Here is a 24,088-nt window from a genome sequence, read left to right on the forward strand (position 1 = left end):
TAAAACAAGCAATACAGAGAGCAGAAACACGAACCCAGAGGAGAGGAAGATTCTAGAACAGGGAGGACAGAAGTGGAAAAATGTTAGTAATATAAGGAGGATAGCCTTGCCTCAAAACTAAATGAAACATATTCACTCATCTGCAAGAGAGAAAGAAAATTTGCTAGATCTTAGTTATTAGGACTGTATTTAAAATGCCGAGTTTCTTTTACGTATCACAGAGGAAGCTAGCACTCTTCCTTGAAGTCTGCTGTGACCGAGGGAGACCAATCCCTTTGTCTTTTTACACAGAAGCCACTATTCTTGTGATGTTCAAGACGAAGCATCATTAAACTGAAAGCAGGAGAGACCACAGACAGCTAACCTTAAACCTCCACAGAGGAAAAGTCCTAATTCCCAGAGTGAGGAACTGTAACTAGGGTTGACTGTTCCACATTTCATCTGAGTGATGGATGTTGTCATGATGGGGACACCTTCAGGGGACAGGAACCCTCATCTCAATTATGCCAGCCTCATTCCATTAATATTTGTCTTATCTGTAAAATAACTGCACTCTTCCGATTTTTTAGTGGGCTACTTCTAAGGGTTCTAACATACAACCAGTAATCAATAGAGGTTGGTTCTAGGCTGGTCTTAGGGCTTAGTGGTCCCAGGTAGCTCAGACGGCAAAGAATCTGCCTGCCAGGGCAGGAGACGCAAGAGACAGGGGTTTGATCCCTGGGTCAGGAAGACCCCTGGAGAAGGGAATGGTTACTCACTCTAGTGTTCTTGCCTGGAGAATTCCATGGACAGAGCAGCCGGAGCCTGGTGGGCTACAGTCCATGGGGTCACGGCTTAGCGACTGACACACACACAGGCTGGTCTTAACCAAGCCTGAAAGGGTGCAAATAAATTTCATTCTCCAGCAGAGGGCAGCACCACATAAAAATTACCCTACAGAGTGACAGCGGTGCAGCATCTTTGCCTGTCACCATGCACTTTGCATACCATTATTTTACGGCCATGTAGCTCCTGGGATCTTAGTTTCCCAACCAGGAATTGAACCTGGGTCCCCTGCAGTGGAAGCACAGAGTCTGACCACTGGATTGCCAGGGAAGCCCTCTATATTATCGAATATTTATTATTTAGTGTCACAAAAATGGAAGACTTGTCCATACAAGTTACCTTGAATACTGATGGGCAATCCAGGCAAACAGTTTAAGCCCTAACTATTTAAAATCTTATAATTTTAAGATTAAATTAAGTTATTTAAATTTAACTTAATTTAAATTATTTAGTAATTTAAATAACTCTGTGCTTTATTTGTCACTCAGTCGTGTCCAACTCTTTGCGACCCCATGGACGGTAGCCTATCAGGCTCCGTGGCCCATGGGATTTTCCAGCCAAGCATACTGGAGTGGGCTCCCGTTTCTTCCTTCCACATGAGTCTTCCTCTGTGTGCATACGTCCTGGGTGTGTGTGTGGTGTCTACTTTGCTTTCCATTCCCATGCAAGTAGTAATTTTCTATTGCAACCAAATAAAATGCATATTACATAGAGTCGCAACACATAACACCACAACATTGCAGGTGAGAGTTTTGTTTAAAAGTGTGTACCTTGGAACTTAGCTAAAAAGAATTCATCTTTCTAATAGCAAAAGGACCTCATCAAAAGCAGATTCGTTCATAGTGCGGTCAATTCAACATGGATTCCTACAGAACAAAGCTTTTAAGTATTAATGAATACATTTTAACAATTATTTGATCAATCAGTCATAAAGTAATTTCCTTCCTTTCCGCTTTGACCTTTGTAAAGTATCAGCATTGTCAGGCTAATACAGTATTCATCTACTAAAAATAAACTTTGAAGAAAATTGTTTGGGATTATTACAGAATTGTGTTATAGTTCTATTTCAGTTGAGATTTACTTTTGATATTTATGTGTGTGACACAGATGAAAGTCCTCCTCCATTTGGTCAAAGTCTATAATCTGAATCAACTTTAATTAAAAAGAATTTTTGGTTAAATCTCTCTCTGCTAATCTTGTACTGTTAATAATTACAACTTTTCCTAAGGTAAATGCCAATGAATGCAGATGTCGATATGTGCAAATAATGATAGAGTGAAATTAAAACAACATACTTATATCAACTCCTATTTAATTTAAAAAAAAATCCCTTCTACCCTGGCACTTCTGCTATGCAATTATAATAGAAACTTACACTTTTATAGCCAGTGATGGAAACTATTAGCCATCAGGGCTTTGGAACTAATGCTGCCAAATGGAGAGATGAGTGGGTGGTGCTCTGTGGTCTTCTGGTGTCTCTGTAATTCCTGAACATAAAGATACAGGCGCGTTCTTAGCTCTGCCCATAGCCGAACCATCTGCACTTGCGTCAACATTTCTGATCCAACTCAAAGGAAATTTCAGCTGACAGTTATGAACCATAGCCACGTTCGGGTGTCTATGAGGTAAGTTCTGTCTAAGTTTGGGGGAATTCCCTGGTGGTCCAGTGGTTGAGACTTCGCCTTCCGAAGCAGGGAGTATGGGTTCAATCCCTGATCAGGGAACTAAGATCCCACACACTTCTTGGCCAAGAAACCAAAACACAGAACAATATCATAAAAAATGCAGTAAAAACAGATTTTAAATTCAAAATGCTTTAAAAATGGTCCACATTAAAAAAAAACAAAAACTTGGAAAAAAAGTCAGCTTTGAGATTGAAATCTGCAGTTTGGAAATTTGGAAACATGTCCAGGACATTTGTCATGCTGGGACTCTCTCCTCCTATCACAAGGGGGTGTTAGGATCCAAGGAGAGATGACCCTCTGACTTGAGGGTCTGGAACCACAAAACACTAAATAAGCGCACCCTTTTGGTTCCATTACCCTAAATGTCCATAATAAATGTGAAAGGCTCATCCGCACTTTCCCATAGTACATTTTGGGCTAACATATGAGAACACGTCACACGCAGCCCAACGAAAACACCACGTGTACGTGCTTGCGCATGCTCAGTCGTGTCCGAGTCCTGGTGACCCCATGGACTGTAGCCCACCAGGCTCCTCTGTCCGTGGGATTCTCCAGGCAAGAATACTGGAGAGGGCTGCCATTTCCTCCTCCAGGGGAGCTTCCCGACCGAGGCATAGAACCCGAGTTCTTGCGTCTCCTGCCCTGGCAGGCAGATTCTTCACCATTGCTCCACCTGGGATCTCGAACGTGGTACAAAATCAGATGTTCTGTACAGTGCCAAGAACAGGGCAGACAAGCAACATGTAACAACCACCCCATTGGACGTCAAGCTGCAAAAGAACTCAGTTTTTAAAATTTACCTTTTATTTCTGACTGCTGCTTTAAGTACATCTTTTGATAAACTTGGCATTTATCTGCTAAATCTGACGAGCTAGGTGTGACTAACACTGACTAAATCGGAAGTGATTGGTAGGTCTCTACAGTAATTTTGCAAGTTTAGAGATAACATTTGATGACTACATATCAGCAACCTCTGTAACTGCTATAAACAGTGGGGGAAAAATGTCAGTGGTTTAGAAAATAACTTTGAGTTAATCCTAATCTTTCTTATACTTCTATTAATGTTAGTCACCACTTTTGCTTCTTTTAGTCAGGGATTTATACGGAATCCTCCCAAACTGGATGAAGTACCTTAATTTTCTAAGCCTATAGCCAAAACCAAATAGCACTTTTATGAAACTGTCAAGTAAACCAAGGCTTCCCTCCCATCCTCCACAGCTTCCACAGTAAACCATCAAACAAGAATTCTGGATATTCTTTGGATCTAATCTTTCATTTGGTTAATCCTCTAAAATTTGGATTTTAAAGCACAGCTCCCCTTCCAATATCATCATTAAAGATTTCTCTTTCTTGGCTAATGTGCTGGGTCATACTGAGGCTCTGTCTTAAGCTGAGATAATAGGTTTTAGAGGGGGTTGCCTTTCACCTATGGGCTGAATTGTGATGTACAATATCTGAACTGTACAATATTGTGATGGATGTTGCCATACATTAATATGAACTGACCACAGGCATACATGTGTCCCTTCTATCCTGAACCCCTCCTCCCTCCCCAGATTTTTATTTATTTCTCAACTGAGCTTTCTCTCTGGGGCAAAACACTTGACCTGATAGAAAAGACATAGAAATAAATATTAAATTAACTTTTAAAAAGGCAAGGATACTGGGAGGGCCAACTCTTTGTCAATACCTTTCCCGTGGTGGTCCTTATTACCCTGCTAATTCCTGACTTTGTCTTCCCAATAACCAACTGTTTTAATAAACATTTCTTTCAAAAATACTCAAGCAAAGACCTCTTTGACAGCACCCAGATTATGCAAGTGCTTGAATGAGAAAGAGGGCACCTGTGTCCTAGAGTGTATCACTACATAATGCCAGTAACCTGTAAGTTCACTTATGCACTTTGTAACAAAAAGAGTAACAGAGTAAAGGGTGACTGCTCTCTGTGGTTTTCTTCTAAACTGTGGGAGTGTCAATACTCATCCCGGATCTTGCGGATGATGACTTTTGGGAGCCATCAACCATCTTAGCTCCAGTCTCAATCTTCAGTATTTAAAGGAGGGGAACTTTTATTTTCATCATGGCATGAATCCATTCCGATTATAGATTTGGCCCTGGTCCCCGTAGGAGCTTACAACACATCTTCCCCAATTCCAGATTCAAATATTAAATTAAAACAGATGTGCAAAACTAAAGGAAATTCCACCACCAAAAACATACCCGACCCCTCCACAAAACTGCCAGCTCTGGGGAAAACCAGTGTCCATGGCTCTGGGCCCTTCTCCTAAACCTGGAAAAGAACAGAGTCAGGACTTCCCCAGCGGTCCAGTGGTTAAGACTCCACGCTCCCAGGGCAGGCACCATGGGTTCGATCCCTGGCTAGGGAACTAAGATCCTGCACGCAGCACAATGTGGGAAAAGAGAAGAAAAAGAACAGATTCACATTGCTCCTTAACCTGCGCGTGTTTCAATGTCCGAGAGGCCAATGAGAAGGAGCCAAGGTCTAGAAGTTCCTGGGGTGCTCTCCACGCCCCCGCTTGGGCCACTCCTCGTCCACCCACCTGCGCAGCACCTTCTCCACGTCGGCCCGGTGGTACAGCCGGCAGAGCTCCATCAGCTGGCCCACCGTCCTCTGACTGTTCCGGAGCAAGAACTCCAGGGTGGGGCTCTGCGGTCGCTGCTCCAGGAAGCACAGCTCGTCGTAGGGCATGCCCCACTTGCTTGCAAAATTCCTCCAGTTTTTGACTGTTGGGTGACAGGGATCCAGCTTTATCCTGATCACATCTAGTAAGTCCTGGTCATTGAGCAAGTCGCTGATGGTGGGGACTTGCAGCGAACAGGAGGGACAGGAACAGGTCTCCGTGCAGGACACATCCTTGCTCACATCTGCAGGGTAAAGCACAGGGTGCATGTGTCAGCAAGAGGCCCCGGACACACACTTATCTCTTCAGTCCTTTATTTTCCTACTGAATTGCTCATAGCATCAGGGTGAGCACAGCATCTATTTCAGGATACTCACTTCTACATATTCACCAATAACGCCTTGTTCTTTGCGGTCAAGAAGAGCTGCTCTGCTGGAAGCGGTGGCAAGACTTTATATAGCCAGTGTTCCTTTCTGAGACTGTCTGTCTCCCCAGGCTGTGTGTCTGTGAGCCTGCTGGCCAGATAAGGGCTCCAAAAATCAGAGCTCTTTCCATGGGCAGATAGCCAGTCCAGGGGGGTTGGACTCAGCCATCCCAGGAGAAACCAGCCCATTCTCACCTGCTCCTCAACCCTCTTGCCCCTTCCAAATTATAAGTCAGCCTTGTCAGCTTTTTAAGGTCAAGCACAGCATGTCAGAGTGTAAAGTATTGCACAATTCTTCAAAAAGTCTTTATTAAAAAAAAAAAAATACATGCACAACCCCAAACTGGAATATCCACTCCAAACGCATATTTGAAAATGAGTGATAACTGATAATGCCAGACTTTTCAGATTTATGGCTACCTTATCATGGCTTTGCCTTTATTTATGTTTTTGTCCTTTTTTTTACACATAGGGCTGCCTTTGAAGTGGAGCCAATACCCTGAGGTGTGTGCAGTAGGCTGGATGAGTGGGTGACTTTGAGCTCAGCCTCCCCAAGAAGGGGGCATCCCTGGTGGCTCAGATGATAAAAAAAAAATGTGCCTGCAATCCTGGAGACCCAGGTTCGATCCCTGGGTTGGGAAGATCCCCTGGAGAAGGGAATGGCTACCTGCTCTAGTATTCTTGCCTGGAGAATTCCATGGACAGAGGAGCCTGGCAGGCTATAGTCTATGGGGTCGTGAAGGGTCGGACATGACTGCTTTCACCAAGAAGAGCAGCCCCAGCACAGAGGAAGGGCCACCTTCCCATGCATCATCTCTGGCCTCCCTGCAGGATCTGCCATGTGAGCAGAGGATGAAGCTAGTAGGTAAGCAGTAAATAGGTTAGAGGGAAGAGGTTAGTAGGCAAGAGAGAACTCAGAGTACAGGTGTAAGCGGGGTCTGCACAGCAATCCAAGTGAATTAAAACTCTGCAACTGCACTGAATTTCCTAGCCCCTCTCACTGGGAATATTTAACCATCAAAGGCAACACTAAAGATCACTGGCTTGGAAAATTCTGGGAGGTTATGATGCCTTTTTCTACACTGAACTGTGTGGACTGCCCAACTTAGGAAATTAAAACATTTGGAGAAAAGAAAAAAAAAAAAAAAGGAATCACCCTGGTTGTTATAAAATTGAGAATTAGAAAATTTGAGGCAAATACAAAGTAAAAGATAACAAAAACCATGAGAATTATGCTCATACTCTGACCTACTAATATAACTTCTGAGAATCCAGCCAAAGGAGATCCTCTAAAATATGTATGTACTGGAACATTTTTTATTATAGTCTTACTCTTATTATACATTTTTTAAAAACTTAAAATCAAAGTTAGGGGACTAGTGAAATAAATTATTGTTACTATTTGAAGGAATATTATTTAAGAAATTATGAAAACTATATAGCAACCTAGAAAATGTGTGTGCTGTCATGTTAAGTGAAAAATGCAAGATGTAAGGCACTTATGTGGAGAAGGAAATGGCAACCCACTCCAGTGTTCTTGCCTGGAGAATCCCAGGGTCAGGGGAGCCTGGTGGGCTGCCGTCTCTGGGGTCGCACTGAGTCGGACACGACTGAAGCGACTTAGCAGCAGCAGCAGCAGCAGCAGCAGCAGCAGCAAGACATTTATGTACTCTGATTAAAACCATGGGAAAAGTCTCTGTTAATATTACCGTGGAAGGAAATGTACAAAAGCAATCATAGCTTCTGTGGTTAAGGTAGGATTATGTTTTTATTTTCCAAACTTTCTCAGTGTGTATGTCGGGGTGTGCTCAGGTGTGAGCTGTGCGCTCAGTCATGCCCGACTCTTTGCGACCCCATGGGCTGTAGCCCACCAGGCTCCTCTGTCCATGGGATTCTCCAGGTAAGAATACTAGAGTGCGTTACCATGCCCTCCTCCAGGGGATCTTCCTGATCCAGGGATGGAACTTGTGTCTCTTGCGTTGGAAGGCAGAGTCTTTACCACTGCACCACCTGGGGTTATGCTTCTATTTTCCAAACTTTCTCTAGTGGTGTTTATATTTCTGCAATAATGAAACCCATGTATTACATGAACAAACATATTGTTCAGCACTGAGCCGACGTATTATCGCAGCAACCCTCCTCACCAAGCTTCACTTACCCCTTTGAGGCCACCTCTTCCTACCTTCCCCATGATTTGTTTCGTCAAATACCTCCTTTCTTTTCCCTCACCTCCAGACACCCATCTCTACTGATTCTCTTTCCTTTATCCACAGATAGGTATATAGCTCCTCTATCATAAAAAATAAGAACCTCAAACTGCCACTCTCTGGTTTATAATTCACTGAAGGACTTTCTATTACTCTTCATTTCCTTACTGCTTTAAAAAGCCCCTTATTCCCAAGCACATCCTACCTTGTCCAGGCCACATCCCTTTTCTTGTCTTCCAGACACACTGCGATCCCAGCCTGTCTCACTGCCAAGTCCCTGGGAGTTACAAGGAGGTGCTCTAGTCTTGTTCTTAGCCCAAAGCTTTCCTCTTCTGCACCGTGTCCCTTTGGTCTTCTCCGCTCCCAGCCTCTACAAAGATCTCCCACTAGAATGGAAGACCCTTTCTTTTTGCATCTGCAGGATCTAATACAGCTCTTGACACACAGCAAACACTTAACCAACGTGGATTGAGTGAGTAAATGAATGGCCAACCCTGCCAGCTCACCTGGGCTCCAGAACTGACTACTAGAAAGTGTCTCTTGATGTTCAGATGACATCTCCAACTCTTTAAAGGGCCCAATACAGTACTTACATTTCTCCTACTGTGCACCCAAAGCACCTCAAGTCCCCTAATGACACCTGCAATTCTTCAGCATCCTTACAGACTTTCTTTCTCTATCCAACCAGTTACCAGGGTCCCAATCTCCCCTGGAAGCTCTCCATACCTCTCTTCCCATCTTATTTCCCTTGACTTCCTTGAATATAATCTGGGCTCCAGAGAAGGGGGACTACTCACTTCCTAAATAGACAACCTGTATTTTCTTTGTTTCAAAGTTTAATAAAATGAAAAGGAAAAAAATACAAGCTCAGTGTAGAACATTTAAAAATTATATTCAGTTATGAATTTTGTATAAACTTGAACATCGAGGGTTTCCCCATAGTTGCATGACTAGGAGTAACAATTTGATGCAGACCCTTACATCTAAATTTTTGGCCACCTCTTTAATTATCTCTCCAGTAATGGGACTATTAGGCTGAAAAGTATGACCATCTTAAGGCTAACAGTGCATATATCCTAAACTGCTTTCCAGAAATAAATGTTGTACCAATTTACACTCCAAACAGAGAATAGTGATGGTGCATATCTCAGCTGACCTTTGTTAGCACCAAGTAACACTTTAAAAAATATCTGTCAATTGCATAGGTGGAAAATAAAGATTTCCTCCATGACTTTTCTGATGTTTTCTCTCTGATCAGTTATCTCTCTTCTTTCTCTCTGCCTCTCACTGAATTCCTCTCATTGAAATTCCCCTCAGCTACTGAACTTATCTATCCTATGAAACCCACCTCGGAAGCACCCCTTCATTAAATCCCCTGGCTCTGCCTGCAATGCCGTCGCACCCAGAGTCTCATCATTGTGTTGGCATCTCCTGACTTTGCCTTGCAGGGAGATATTCCATATGGTCTTTGTTGTTGCACCTTCAGGGCCCTGAAAAAGGATCCATATCCTTCTGCAATGTGTACACATCTTAGAGTTCTAAAATGTTGAATTCCATTTCTGTGTAACATAGTGAGAGTTATTCTTCCGTTCCATTAATAATGGTGTGGTGTATCTGGAAGTAAGACTTTAGCTCCATGACGGGACAGAAATTTATTTATAAAGAGCTTTCTAACATCAAAGGTGGCTTTTGCATACAAGGGGGAAACTGTGCAATTTTCTTTGCCCTTATTTAAAAGCAGAGTCAAAATCCAGGGAACTCAAATCAGGGCTCTGTAACAACCTAGAGAGGTGGGGTGGGGTAGGAAAGGGGACAGAGGTTCAAGAGGGAGGGGACATATGTACACCTATGGCTGATTCATGTTGATGTAGGGCAGAAACCAACGTTAATACTGTAAAGCAATTATCCTTCAATTAAAAATAAATTAATTAAAAAAATAAAGGTGGGTATATGGGAAAAAAGTTGAGTCAAAATAATAATCTGTCAAGTAGAAAAACAAGCAGTTTACCAAAGGCTATGTATAATTCAGTTTTTGTAAAAACAAAATAATACAGTCATTTTTATCCACATAAGGCATATATTATACACACATTCATGGGCATAGGAAAAATCTAGAAGTATGCATAAATACGTTAACAATGGATGGTCCTAATTTTCTATAGTTAATATATTTATTTGGATACTTAAAATATATTTTTTAAATGTCACAGAAAAATAAACAATTTATATCTCTAAGTCCAGAATGAAATGTATTGCTTTCTGAAGGTCTGCCCTGTATTACCTCCATAAGACTCAGGGTTTTAGCAATGTTTTCTTCTTTAGTGTCAAGAAGAATGAAAATCGTTATGGTTTCTGTGAAGCTCCTCTAAGCCTTCTAGTGTATGAGAAGCTTCAGTTTCTCTGAACACCACCACCATCCATTTATCAGTTTGTTTTGAAAGCATGATGTGTCAAAAATCTATTGTTTCCTTTTTTATTTTCAATGACACACATGTTAAGCCATTTTCCCAACTGGAATCTACACAAACTGCCAACAGTCATGAATTTAAAGTTGCCTTTTGAATCATAAACTATAATTAGTTCTCTGAGGATTTAAGCAGACAAACTTTTTTTTCCCCTATGAAATACATTTTGTCCTGCCCTCCTGTAAACACCTATCATGTATTCGTGTGCATGCAAGGAAAGAATGGCTGATGCTTTGGGGTAAGAAAAATCATGGGAAGAGAAACATTTAGAACCAAAGAAGTTTTCCTAAGAAATGAGGGAAAAAAATGGGATTATTATTGGATGCTACCCTGTGGCAAGCTCAGGATATCCGTACAGGAGAAACTCAAAAACTGTTTACTAAATGAATGAATAAGAATTGTTTTTTCTCCTCCAGAGACAAGGTAGGTTTCTTATTACTGTGTGATGCATTTTAGGATGTGAAGAGAGAATTACTAGCAAAGGAAAGAGAATTTACTGGTGTCTGTTGGCTATTAACAGAAAAATACAAAAGAGTGATTCTAGATTTGGGGGAAGGAAAGGAGAGCGTTATTGAGGAGAGAGAAGTCAGTTATGTATAAAAATTCACTTTAACAAGTAGGGTCCTTGCTTGTCATGTTTTGACACTTGACTTGCATATTTTCCACTGATGAAAAACAAGAATGGACTGCACCATTAATTCATAATAACCTCTTAGAGGCCAAAACCCTGGAAGGACTTGCCTTCTTAAGTTTAGTCTGAGTCCTGGCTTGAACTAAGGAAGAATTTATCAGTGGAGGAAGGGCCAAATTTCTCAGTGATTTTTATCATCACAGTAACTGTCATTTATTAAATGCTTAATATATAACTGGCCCTGCACTGTGCCCTTTTATATCAGGAGTCCCAAATTCTGGGATCTTATGCCTGATGATCTGAGGTGGAGCTGATGGAATCATATTAGAAATAAAGTGCACAATAAGTGTAATGTACTTGAATCATCCTGATACCATCCCCGACTCCCACCCCCAGATGGTGGAAAAACTCTTTCACAAAACCAGTCCCTGGTGCCAAAAAGGTTGGGGACCACTGCTTCACATGCATAATCCTGAGTCAGCTGCATCAGACGGGGCTCCTCAAACCCTGGTGCCCCAGCTTTCCAGGGCTTGACTGCTAAATGGCATTTAATATCCCTGGACTTCAGCTTCCTCATCTATCAAATGGAGATGATAATATAATAATTCTTATATCTCATGAATTAAATGAGATGAAAGCATTTTTGTCAAGTCTTATATAAATGTTATTTAAGGGTGTTAGGTTTTACATTTTTTTTAAAGTAGAATGGCGGGGGGGAAGAGTGTGTCATTGTGTCATCTGGCCTCTGCTGACACCTCCCAGCTCATTCCCTTTTCAAGTGCTCTTCACTGCCCACCCTTGTCCCTGGAACATATACTCCACCCTGGCTCAGGACCTTTGCACCAGCTGGGTCTTCGCCCTGAAGTCCTCCTTTCTCAGATCTCCACATGGCTGGCTCCTTTGCACTGTTTAGATCTTGGTGCACCTTCTTAGCTAACACAGCATCCTTTCCTTGCAGGCAAACCCCACTGTACACTCATTTGTTTTCCTCAAGGCACCTACCACCATCTGTAATTACTTGTGTTTACTGTCTGTCACTCCCAACTAGTATATAAGGTCTAAGAGGGAAAGGGACTTAGATGTCTAATGTCTCCACTTAACTCCAGGCACACAGTAGGCACTCAGTAATGTCTGCTGAGTAAATCTGCTTAATGAAGAACATGACAAAGAGAAATAATCAAATCAGAAACTTCTGGGCAGCATATGAAGAGTTATCTAGAAAGGTTCAGACAAACTGAAAGGTTTCTTGTGCTGAGCATATACAAGGCAGAAGAAGGGTGACTGGTTGCTACGGAGAGGAGTGAGAGCCTCATGAGCTTTAGAGCCATGCCGACCAAGTATCGATACAAGCCGACGCTGTGCAGGCACGCAGCTTGGCCAGGCTACTCAGCTTGCTACGGCCGCGTCCTCCCTCTCTGAACAACTGAGAGGACTGGATTTCATAACGTTGTGGAGAGGATTAAGTGAAGCCATCCCTTAAAGCCTTATCCTAGTTCATGGTAGTTGGAGAAGGCAATGGCACCCCGCTCCAGTACTCTTGCCTGGAAGATCCCACGGGCGGAGGAGCCTGGTGGGCAGCAGTCCATGGGGTCGCGAAGAGTCGGACACGACTGAGCAACTTCACTTTCCCTTTTCACTTTCATGTACTGGAGAAGGAAATGGCAACCCACTCCAGTGTTCTTGCCTGGAGAAGCCCAGGGATTGGGGAGCCTGGTGGGCTGCCGTCTATGGGGTCACACAGAGTCAGACACGACTGAAGCGACTCGGCAGCAGTGCAACAAAGCATTAGTAGCTGCAGGTGAGGAACCGTAACAGCGGTAGTTCTCAGGGCTTTCCTGGTGGTTCAGTGGTTAAGATTCTGAGTTTTCAGTGCAGGGGTGCGGGTTTGATCTCTGGTTGGAGAACTAAGATCCCATGCATGACAGGCATGGATGAATAAATAAAGCAGTAGTTCCCAAACCTTGGCTAAAGACGGAACTCTCTGCCCCCGCCCCACCCCACTCTCCCCTGGGGAGATTACAAAATCCCGATGTCTGGTTCCACCACCAAGATCCTTATTCAATTGGTCTGGGGTACAGGCCGGGCGCGGGAAGTTTTCTAAGCTCTCTTGGAAATTCTCATGTGCAGCAGGGTTGAAAACCATTGCCTTAAACCATATCTACTGAGGAAGTTCTCAATCAGATGGGCCAGCAAAAGTAGATGCTTTGAAGAATACAGTGTGTGGTTGGTGATTGGGAGTTTGTGGATAATATTTCCGCACACTCACAAGCAGAAGAATGGGTTTTCCTAGGGTTTTTTTTTTTTCCCCTTCTTCCACTATTCTTCATCTCACATACCTTTTACATCACACCTTGAAGAGTTCAGAAATCAAGCATGCTCAGTGACAAGGTATGTCCATGTCATTTCAAACAAAGTAAGAAACAGTTCACGTCCAGAGATGCCGTACTCTCAAGCTGGCGGCTGGCAGACCATAAAATGCTGGTCAATTAACAGTTAATTGTGAATTGGAACAAGATGCAGAGCTCACGAGGGTCGTGATTGGCTGAGCCTGGAAAATGGCTCCAGTCGGGGTGCTGGCAGTGGATCACAGATTGACTTAATGCGTCTCCCTGCAGGGGAGGTGCCGTTTTATCTTGCACACCCTGGCTTCTCGGGAGCTATTACCACACAGGTGTTTCCCTCCACAGTGCTCAGTGCCACTGCGGGCTCTCAAATCATTTACAATAATGTTCCCCATGATAACCAGGTCTTCAGCTGGCACGAACAATTATATAGTAAACATTTTATACTGGCAGCTTCGCAAATAGCAAAACATGTTCTGTTCTAAAATAACTGAAATAACTCCTGGGTGTCTATACATTATGAGATTTGGAAAATACCAGCAAGTGTCAAAGTACTGTCAAATACTTCCATAGTTCTGTTTGTTAATGGCGTAAATTCATGCTTTTTTCTGCATGTAATTTCTAACACAGCTAGAAATAAATATATTTAAAATGCCAGTTTACGGCTTTGAGAGATCACTGGGGTGCGTGCATACCACATGACTCATCAGAGGTAGTTATTTGCTCTGAGCTCGAAAATGGTGAAGAATTATTTTTATCTACTAAGAAACTGACCCCAGGGCTTTTGGTGGGTGTTTGATCTCTTAACCAAAGGGAAAAACAATGTGATTTCATTTTCCCTCTCTGAAACACCCTTTTAAGAAGACATCAAGTTGGCAGCAGCGCTAGGAAATCTAACTGACAAATCGGATGGATCTTGGCAAGTAAATCACACTGGGCCACTCTGTCATCACACAAAACGGAGGCATAGAAGGTATGTTTAAAAACAAAACAAAACACACATATAAGAAAGGACCCAGGTTAAAATTTAGCAGCGAATTTTACGTGAGCTTGCATTCTGAAATTACGTGACACAACGTATTTACTAAGTGTCACTATATAGACCTCAGTTGAAAAAAAAAGAAAATATTTTTGCACATTCTCTTCTACAGGGAAATTAGGTTTGGAAGAGGCAAGTGCTGAATTATGCAAGGTGGTCAGAAAGTCAAGTCCTGAAAACCTGGCAACTGTGAAGAGGTAGGGAGGGAGTCATGGTCCAAGTGATATTAGTGCCACCAGAGGGGAGAACAAGAGGTTATTATTTGTTTTTTTAGTTTTTAAAATTATTTATTTGTTTTAATTTCTGTAGTTTACAGAATCGACATATCTTTTTTTTTAATGTCATCTTCCCCTTGCAGCATGTGGGATCTTAGTTCAACCAGGAATCGAACCTGTGCCCCTTGCATTAGGAGCGCAGAGTCTTAACCACTAGATTGCTAGGTAAGTCCCTAGAAAAGGTTTTTAACTTTCCAATTTGTGAGGAGTTTTTTGTTTGTCTGTTTTTTATAGCTGAGTCATACTCTTTTAAAGCCCAAATGTTTTCATTTTGAAAAGCTGCATGGAAACATTGTGAAACTTCTATGACTCCTGGGGCCTGGCTCCTGTATTCAGTGGTTCTGCGAGGGGGCTCTATTTTTCTGGCAGTAGCGGATTCTGAACTGTATTCTTATTCTTTCCTTGATTACAAACTGTCAGCTGTCATTTCTCACTCTGGTTGAATCCCTCCTTTTATCTTAGAGCCTTCCACCCTCTGCACATTGCTTACTTTAACGAGATATACACTGGATGGCAGATAACTAAGGTTTTCAGATTTTAAGAATTAAATAAAAGCCAGGCTCTGAGTTAAGGCTAGACCAAGGGCCTGATTAGGGGAAAGTAGCAAGCGTCTGCAAAAAGTGTTTCAATGGCTCAAAGACTGACTCTGGGGGAAGTGGGTGGACTTTGGCTTTGTTCCAGCCTGAGACTCTGAGCTGGAAGTCTGACCTTCACCCCCCGGGAATGACACCCCAGCATCTGACATGCGTGCTACACAGGCGATGGGTCTGGCCAGTAGGGAGACAGCGTGGTGTGGTGCTGGTGGTGGCGGTGGGGTGGGCAGTCAGGCCAGGCCTGGGGCTTGAATCCCACTCAGGACCTGTGCGATGGAGTGCCAGTCACGTGACCAGTGCCAGTCATGTGACCCGGCGCTACTTCTGTTGTATCCACCGGTGAATAGCTGAACCCACAGAGCTGTCATTAACACTTTTTTCTAAGGGCATCTCTAAAAAGAGCAGACGCATTGGAAAAGACCTTGATGCTGGAAAAGACTGAGGGCAAGAGTAAAAGCAGCAACAGAGGATGAGATGGTCGGATGGCATCACCGACTCGATGGACGTGAGTCTGAGCAAACTCCGGGAGATGGTGAAGGACAGGGAAGCCTGGCTGCTGAAGTCCATGGGGTTGCAAAGAGTTAGACATGAATCAGCGACTGAAGAACAACAATAAAAGTACTTGAAGGAGACCTGGTTCATGGCAAATGCTAAATTTGTGCAAGGACAACAGTAAGTAAACCTCACTTAGGTGGCTGCTCTCATTCAAAGGGGAAATACGGCAGGACTCACCTGGTGGTCCAGTGGCTAAGACTCCCAACGCTGGGGTCCTGGGTTCAATCAAGGAACTAGATCCCATATGCCACAACAGAGTTTGCATGCCGCAACTAAGTATCCCTGTGTGCTGCAACTAAGACCGGGTGGGGCCAAATAAATAGATATTTAGAAAAAAAAAAAAAAGAGGAAATAACGGGGATCTGCTTTTGCCCCATCTTCCAAGAGCAAAGTCCTGAAGTCAATGTCTCTCATTTGCTTGTTTATGGAAAACACACACACACACACACACACACACACACACACACACACCCCCAACCAAACACCTGAACATTCCTCTGGGCAAAGCATCATGCTGGGTGGCAAAGATATTGACTTCGGCAGCACGGGTTCTGCTCTAGGTAATGCTACCTGCTATCACTGTGATAAGTTTGTCCTCTCTGAAAATCTTTCATTTCATTTTGACACAGGTAAAGACATTTAGAGACAAACCGTAATTTGATTAATCTAGTAATGACCTGACCTCATAAGAGTCTTGGAAGGGTTTACAGATATTACTAACCAACTTACTTGATTCATTCTCATTTTAGCTGACATTTCACATTGGTAGGCAGGATGTTAGTCTTTAAAGAGTTTAACTATAGATTTTTTTTAAATTAGAAAAGAAATATGTGCTTGTCACAGAAAATCTAAAAACTCAGATGAGTATAGGAAAAAAAATTTCACATTCTCACCACTCAGGCTCATCACAGTTCACCTTTTAGGTTATTTTACTACTGATTATATGTATGTGCCTACACCAGATCATTGGTGTTATATATGTTTGAATATACAAGTTTTGGGGGTAGGTTTTTCTGATACCCACTCATGCTAGAAATTTTTTAAATACAGGGGAGTGAAAAGAAAATTAAAACTGTCTCTGCTTGTATGAAAAGATACTTTCTGTTCCTTCACCTCACTCAGTGAGGTGCTTCTAATACGAGCCTGTGTCCACTGGAGCATTTGTGGAAGAGGATAATTCTTAGCCGTGGCCTTAGCTTCCAGCAGGGGCGGACTGTGGTCCAAGGAAGACGAGTTCCATGGGTTCCTGGTTGGGACCCCAGATGTTGGGCCTGTCCCATGAAAGCTGGTGGGTAGGTGCCACCGGACGTTCTCCTGGCCCGATTTCTCCCTGATGTCTCTAATCACAGTAGGACAGTGGCTGAGCAGGCTAGTGGCTGAACGGGAACCAGCATCCCAACTTCTGTCTTTCAGAACTGTACCTTTGCCACTTGGCCTCCTCAGAGAGCCTGGCACACAGTGGGTCTTTAAGAAATGAAAAAAACAAAAAAACACCTGGAATCTCATCACCCAGAGATAAAACTGCTCCTAACATCATGTATCAAAGTTGATTATGCATCGCAAGTTCTGATTTTCAGCATGGTTACCTGGGCACAGCCTGGGATTGATGATAGAATATCCTAAGACTTTGATGAGTATCCCCATCCTTCTTTAAAAAAGAAATGAACAAACCCCTGATGATTTGGGTCATTCAATATGTGTTTTAAAAGATATTTTAAAATGTTGGTGAGGTTTTTTTTCCCGCTTTATTTTGGTAGCTTATTTTAATGCTCACTCCATATTTTCCCCATGATTAATTAATGAAAAATCTAAATACTGCCAGTTTTTTTTTTGTTTTTTCATTTTTTTGGCCATGCCACATGGCACATGGGGATCTTGATTCTCTGTCCAAGGATCAAACCAGCAACCCTGCACTAGAAGTGTGAAGCGCCAACCCCTGGACCACCAAGGAAGGCCCTTAATACTGCCAGAGTTTCTGTCTTACAATGAAGAAACAGAAAAAGGTGATGGGGGACGAGGCAGTGGAGACAAATTAAATGTTTCTTGTATATTAATGCATATATGTGGAATCTAGAAAAATGGTATAGATGATCTTATTTGCAAAGCAAAAATAGAGACACAGACATAGAGAACACATGTATGGACATCAAGGAGGGAAAGGGGAAAAGTGGGAGGAATTGGGAGACTGGGATTGATTTATATACATTATTGATACTACATATAAAATAGATAACTAATGAGAACCTATTGTTTGCTCAGGGAACTCTACTCAGTGCTCTGGGGTGACCTAAATGGTAAGGAAACCTAAAAATGAAGAGATACATGTATATGTATAACTGATTCACTTTATGTGCAGTAGAAACTAACATGACATTGTAAAGCAACTATACTCCAATAAAAATTAATTTTAAAATGTTTTTTGGTGAAACACATTAGAAGCAGAAAATGGTGGGGACCAGCACATAGCCTGGCTCCCTAAGGCGCGGAGCTGGAAGGGAGGCGGTGGGTGTCCGAGTGGCCCTTCTTACCGTGACTGGGTCTGCCTACATCCCATCATTTGCTTCCTCCTGACAAAGTTCTCTACCAACACTGTGGCTCCTGGAGCTTGGAGGGAGGGTCGGTTCTGACCCTCATCAGATCCTAACGCCATCCAGTTAAAAACCCTGCTGTGCCTTGCACAAGCCAAGGAGGGTTAACACGAGAAAATATCCCTTGTAGGCTTTTGTGAAAATCCTGCAAGATTTCTTTGCAGTTCACCATGGCGTGTGGTTAGAAAGTTTCTCTAGTCGGTAATACAGATTTTGAAAGTTAATGATAAACACCTTCTCGAATGATCTTGAATTTAGCCATGCTAGCTAGCGCTGATGCCTAGATACCTTTAAAGTCAATCATTTACCTGAAAGGGGGTCTCCAGTACTGTCTCGAAAGCCATTTTCTTCTCCCTTAAAAAACAAAAATGCAATCTTCATTAAAACCATACCCATATGTGATTAGAGATGTTATCAGTTTTCCAATTTAGTTAAATTTCCACCAGAACCTGGGAGGGGGGTATGGATCTTAAGAATGGTACTTTACTAGTAAGTCAGACAGAGAAAGACAAATATCATATGATATTGCTTATATGTGGTATAAAAAAAATGGTACAAATGAACTTACTCACAAAACAGAAAGAGTCAGAGACACAGAAAACAAACTTACAGTTACTGGGGGGAAAAGAGAGAAGGGATAAATTAGGAGATTGGAATGGACATGTTTACACTACTAAATATAAAATGGATAATTGATAAGGACCTACTGTGTAGCACAGGGAACTCAATACTCAGCAATGATTTATATGGGAAAAGAATTTTAAAAAGAGTGGATATATGTATATGTGTAACTGTTCACTTTGCTGTAGAGTAGAAACTAATATAATGTTGTAAATCAACTACCCTCCAATTAAAAAAAAATGGGTAGTGAATGATGTGTCTCTCCCTAGAATATAAACTCCCAGAGGGCAGGAATCCTTGTCTATTTTTTCTCCTTGCTGGGTCCTCAGCGGTCAGAACAATGCCCAGCACACAGCATACACTCAACAGATGTTTGTTAAATTACTGTCATTTTTTTAAAGTATAAATGCATACAAGATGCCACTTCTTCCTTTTTTTAAATTTTACACTATGGACTATTTCCCTTATTTTATTCTCTATCTGCTTTTTGGCGGGCTTGTTGTTTGTCAGTCCAAGTTATAATTCTTGCCTGTATCTATTATACTTTTTGTGGTTGTTGTTCAGTTGCTAAGTCACAGAAGCAAAGAAAAACTGGTAAAAAACAGTGACTAATTCCCTTTAGAAGCAATGTATTTCTGCCCACCTACTTGAGGCTCTATTTTTACCAAGGCTGTGCTACCTGGAGGGAGTTAGCTGATCTCCTTGTAGGGTATGTGTGCGTGTGTGTTTTCAGTGGAGTCAGCAGAGAATGACCCCAGTGTCTATCTGTTCATGCTAACTCTATGTTATTTTTTAAATTTTTATTTATTTATTTATTTTGGCTATGCAGCATGTGGGATCTTAGTTCCCTGATCAGGGATCAAACCTGCCTCCCCTGCAGTGGAAGTGCAGAGTCTTGACTACTGAACCCCCAGGGAAAGCCCACATTAATGCTACCTACATACAACTAAATCTCTCTCAGCAGCTAACGGTACCCCTTCCATCCACAGTACTGCAGAAGAAGCATGAAGGGATGGGTCAAGGCCCCGGGTGTGAGTCCACCTGCGTTCGTAACCACAGGCACCTCACTCACCTGGAGTCAGAGCACTCCTCTGATTTCTCATTTGCATGCTGAGGGGCTGATAGATGATAGATGATAGATGAGGGGCTGATAGACGCTCTACATTCTCAGGCCTCTGAGAGTTTCACTTAAAGATGTGCTAGCTCCCTAGAGTCAAACATTTTAAACAGTCTTTTCCTCTTAATCCCCTAGGAAGCCTTTCTCCTTGCTCTCGAGTTCATAAATCCCCATGTTTCAGGGTTTTCCTGGTGGTCCAGCAGTTAAGACTTCTAGCTTCCACTGCAAGGGTCATGGGTTCAATTTCTGGTCCGGGAACTAAGATCCCGCATGCCACAGGGTGTGGCCACAAACAGATTTTATCCAAAAATAAGTGCCCATGTTTCTGCAGAATACAGACAGTGGTCTAATTACAAGCCTATTTTTTTCTTTTACACAAGAAGCATCTGTGTGTCTTACCAGCTAGATTTTGTCCCCTAACTCATCTGTTTCTTGCTTTGTTTGAATCCTATTCTTTCTCACTGTCCTCACTAGAACAAAAAGCAACGTGTTCACCATACGGTATATACACTTTATAAGAGTGAGGGCCAGTCTCTAAAAGAGCAAAAATGCCTCTGTCTGCAATTTTTTACTTCTGCAAGACAAAACCCAGGAACTCCACAACGTTAAGGCCACTATTCAGTGTTCACCGGGTCATGTGGGGACCTGCCTTTTCCCATCTGTGCAGCTCCAGCAGGACCAGGCAGGCTCGCCCTCCCACCAGCACAGTCACGGTTATGCTCACTGAATTGGAAACTTTCGCGGAGGAAGCAGAAACCGGACCTTCAGGTAGTGTCAAGAGACACAAACATTAGCACTGGACAGATTTTTGTGGTACTGATGAGGTCCTGCTAAAGCATGGGCTGTTCTTTAAGTAAAGATGATGTTATGTGGCATAGGTGATTTGATTCCTCATCATCTGGAGAAAATGTTACCAAAATCAGTGTCTGGCTAGCCTCACCCCACTGATGTAGGTGAGGGGCAAGACTCGGAGTTACTTGGGACAGTCGATGGGGACACAATTTAGATTTTTGTTCTTGGCCTTGATTAGTATGTCATGCTACTTTTAAAGATGGTTTCCTAAGAGTGAAGTCAGAAGAGACTTATATTTGGTGGTTTCCAGGGTCTTACTGAAACCCCATTCGGCACCTCTTTTCTGAGTAACTTAATAGGTACCGGCTCCTGTGGGGGAACCCATCTACAAAGGTAAAAGGACCTGAACCCTGACCGCTCAGAGATGCTGGGGAAATAGAGACACACCAGACTAATTAAAACGTATGGCAGAAGACGGTGTGTTCTGATAGGGAGGAAAAGATCAAGTCAGAGGGGAGAGGTTTCTTCCAACCAAAACATATTCTGATTCTTCAAATCAGAGATGTCTGAGATGAGCCTTTTTGAGGGCCTGGAGAGTGGGGAATCAGGAGGAAAGGGCACTGAGCTAGAGGTCCATGGCAGCCCAAAAGGAAGTGAAAACACAAGGGGCCCCTGCAGGGCATTTTGTCTGAAGCAAAGGTGTTGACGGGGTGATGGAGGGAGATGAGATGGGAAAATGGGCTGAGGTCTGAGACCTGGTTTCAGGCAATGGGAGTCACTAAGAGGCTGTCATCAGAACCTGGGCATCCTTGGAGCTGTCAAGGATCAGAGCGGGAACACCTAACCAATTGTAGGAGGTAGGAACACACGGGTGGCCAGGGAGAATGGGGCAGCCAGGCAGTCTGATGAGGGGAAGCATGACTGGCTCAAAGGCAAGGATTAGGAAGTCTCCATACCACTGCTTTGGGAGAGGAAGGGATAAAACTAGAGCCATGGCAAGGATACAACCAGCATGGGGGCGGGTGAGCAGAAGTGAGACGAAGAATGAGTCCAGAAGATATGACGGATGAGACCACAAGAGCTTGGCGGAAACTGAAGACAGTGCTGGTCCTCGGGAGAGGCTGGGTTAGGAGACTAAGACACGGACGCTGGGAGAAAAGTCAGGCAGTGGAGGGCATGTGATGAAGTCTCAACTTCGAGGAACACCCAGGGCCTACATTTCAGCAGCAAGGGAGGGAATGAGAAAGGAGGGAAGTCAGAGGGGAGGAGAGAAAAGAGCAAGGGCCACATGAAGATGTGGTCTGGCAAGGAGAGGAGCAGGTTCTGAGAGCAGATCTAGCAGCTTCTGCCAGGCGGGCGGTGAGGATGTGGGGAACCCCCTCCCCCACCCCTCCTTGCTGCTTCGCTTTCTCCTGCCTTTAAGGCCTCAGCTTAGGCATCACCAGCTCTGGGAAGCTGTCCAAGCTCACAGTCAGGGTGATGTGCCCTGGGTGCTCCCACAGCCTTCTGGACCTGAATGATACTTGGTGACACGTAAGGTCAGTACCAATAATCCTCGGGGGGAGACTGATGGTGGGAACCTAACCAAAGTGCAGCTCTGAGGACAGGAGTCCAGGGCCGAAGAGCTGTGACTCAGGCACGGAGGCCAGCCCTGCAGCGTCCTGGGGGCGCTGAATCCAGGTCGGAGGGTATGAGTGCAATTAAGCATTCGCTGCTCCATTAAAACTGATCCAGGAACAGAGGACAGAGTCGTGGGTCAGAGCAGCAGTGGGCTTAGCTGTGAGCAACACAGGACGGCAGGGGACATGAAACAAGGGCTAATCCTCTCCTTTTCATGTCTGCCTCTTCCCCTCCAAGGGATCCTACCCCTGGGTCTTTTCTGAGCCAACTCCCAAAACCAGTTCCTCCATCCTGCTCCTTCCTCCTTCCAAACTTCTCGATGGCTGACTTTTGCCAAGTGCATACTATGTCCCAGGCAGATGACACTTTTTCTGGGGTGAGGTGGGGGCATGAGGTATGTGGGACTGTAGTTCCCTGACCAGGGATCGAACGCATGCTGTCTGCATTCAGAGTGTGGAGTCTTAACCACTGCACCATCAGGGAAGTCATCCCCAGGCTGAAAATCTTTATTGGGTTAGCTCATTTCCTCCTCGAGATGCCGAGGAGCTGAGAACCACCACACACAAATGATGAAACACTGCAGATTTCTGTTTGGAGGACTTGTTTTAATTCTGAGTGAAGTTCAAGTGCAGTGCATTGGTTTTGTGGAAGAGAATAGTTTTTGGATACCATTGGGTCTGTGTGCCAAAGGGAAATGGTCTAGATAAGAAAAAAGGTAGAAATGACCTAAATGTCCATTGACAGATGACTGGATTAACAAAATATGGAATATTATTCAGCCTTAAAAAGGAAGGGAATCCTGACATGCTAGAATAAAGATGAACCTTTAGTGCAAGCTAAGTGAAATAAGCCAGTCACAGGTGGACAATACTATATGATTCCATTTATATGGGCTACCTAGAGGAGTTAAATTCAAAGAGACAGAAAGTAAAATAATGATTACCAGAGGGTGGAGCAAGGGCGAATGGAGAGTTAGTGTTTAACGGGTATAGAGTTTCAGTTTGGCAAGATGAAAAAGCTCTTAAGATGGGTGGTGAGGGCTGCACAACAGCGTCATTGTACTTAACGCCTTTGAACCGTACACCTAAAACTGGTCAAGATGGTAAACATCGTGTGTGTATCTTACCACTTACAATTTTTAAAATATCTCCTTAGGAAATCTGAAGGTAACCACGAAACTGAACACCAGTGTGGTATAAATTCAAGCTGGCTAAAGAAAACACCCATTTTGCAAACCCCTTCCATTGTGAATATGTGGAAATTACCTTATATTTGGGCAAATGTGTTAACTGCTGCCAAGAATTCTTTGAGTAGAAAGAAAGTTGGCTAGGCGACATCAATTTTGCACTTGGGTGAGTTTATAACCTAGTCGTTGGGTCCCATGTCTGCTTAGGGAGCTGCAGGGATCCGGTGATGAACAAGAGTCTGCCCTGGGGACTTACAGGTGGGGACTTCACACCAGGCTCCAAGCAGCAGCAACCCCGGGGCCAAGAAGACACTGGGGGGAAGGGGAGATGAACACACGACCCATGTGCCATCCACACATGGGGATGGCCTGATGGGCTGAAGACGCTGACAGACTGATGAGGAAGACGCAAACCAGCACCCAGGAGCTAGACATGTTTTCAGGGAAACACGATCTGCTGGCCTCTTTCGTCCGTCTTTCT

General features: G+C 43.4%; 1 protein-coding gene across 1 annotated transcript in view; it reads right to left on the reverse strand.

The window, feature by feature from the left end:
- EDARADD (EDAR associated death domain) overlaps positions 3,063-24,088 on the reverse strand; it is a 64,069-nt gene continuing 43,043 nt past the window's right edge. Inside the window, exons 5-6 of the mRNA XM_018042240.1 lie at positions 18,580-18,625; positions 3,063-5,396 (exon numbers count right to left, since the gene is read on the reverse strand). Coding sequence (XP_017897729.1) covers positions 5,014-5,396; positions 18,580-18,625 — 429 coding nt within the window. The 3' untranslated portion in view covers positions 3,063-5,013. The remainder of the gene's footprint in view (positions 5,397-18,579; positions 18,626-24,088) is intronic.

The sequence above is a fragment of the Capra hircus genome, chromosome 28 (genome assembly GCF_001704415.2).
Source record: "Capra hircus breed San Clemente chromosome 28, ASM170441v1, whole genome shotgun sequence".
NCBI lineage: Eukaryota > Metazoa > Chordata > Mammalia > Artiodactyla > Bovidae > Capra > Capra hircus.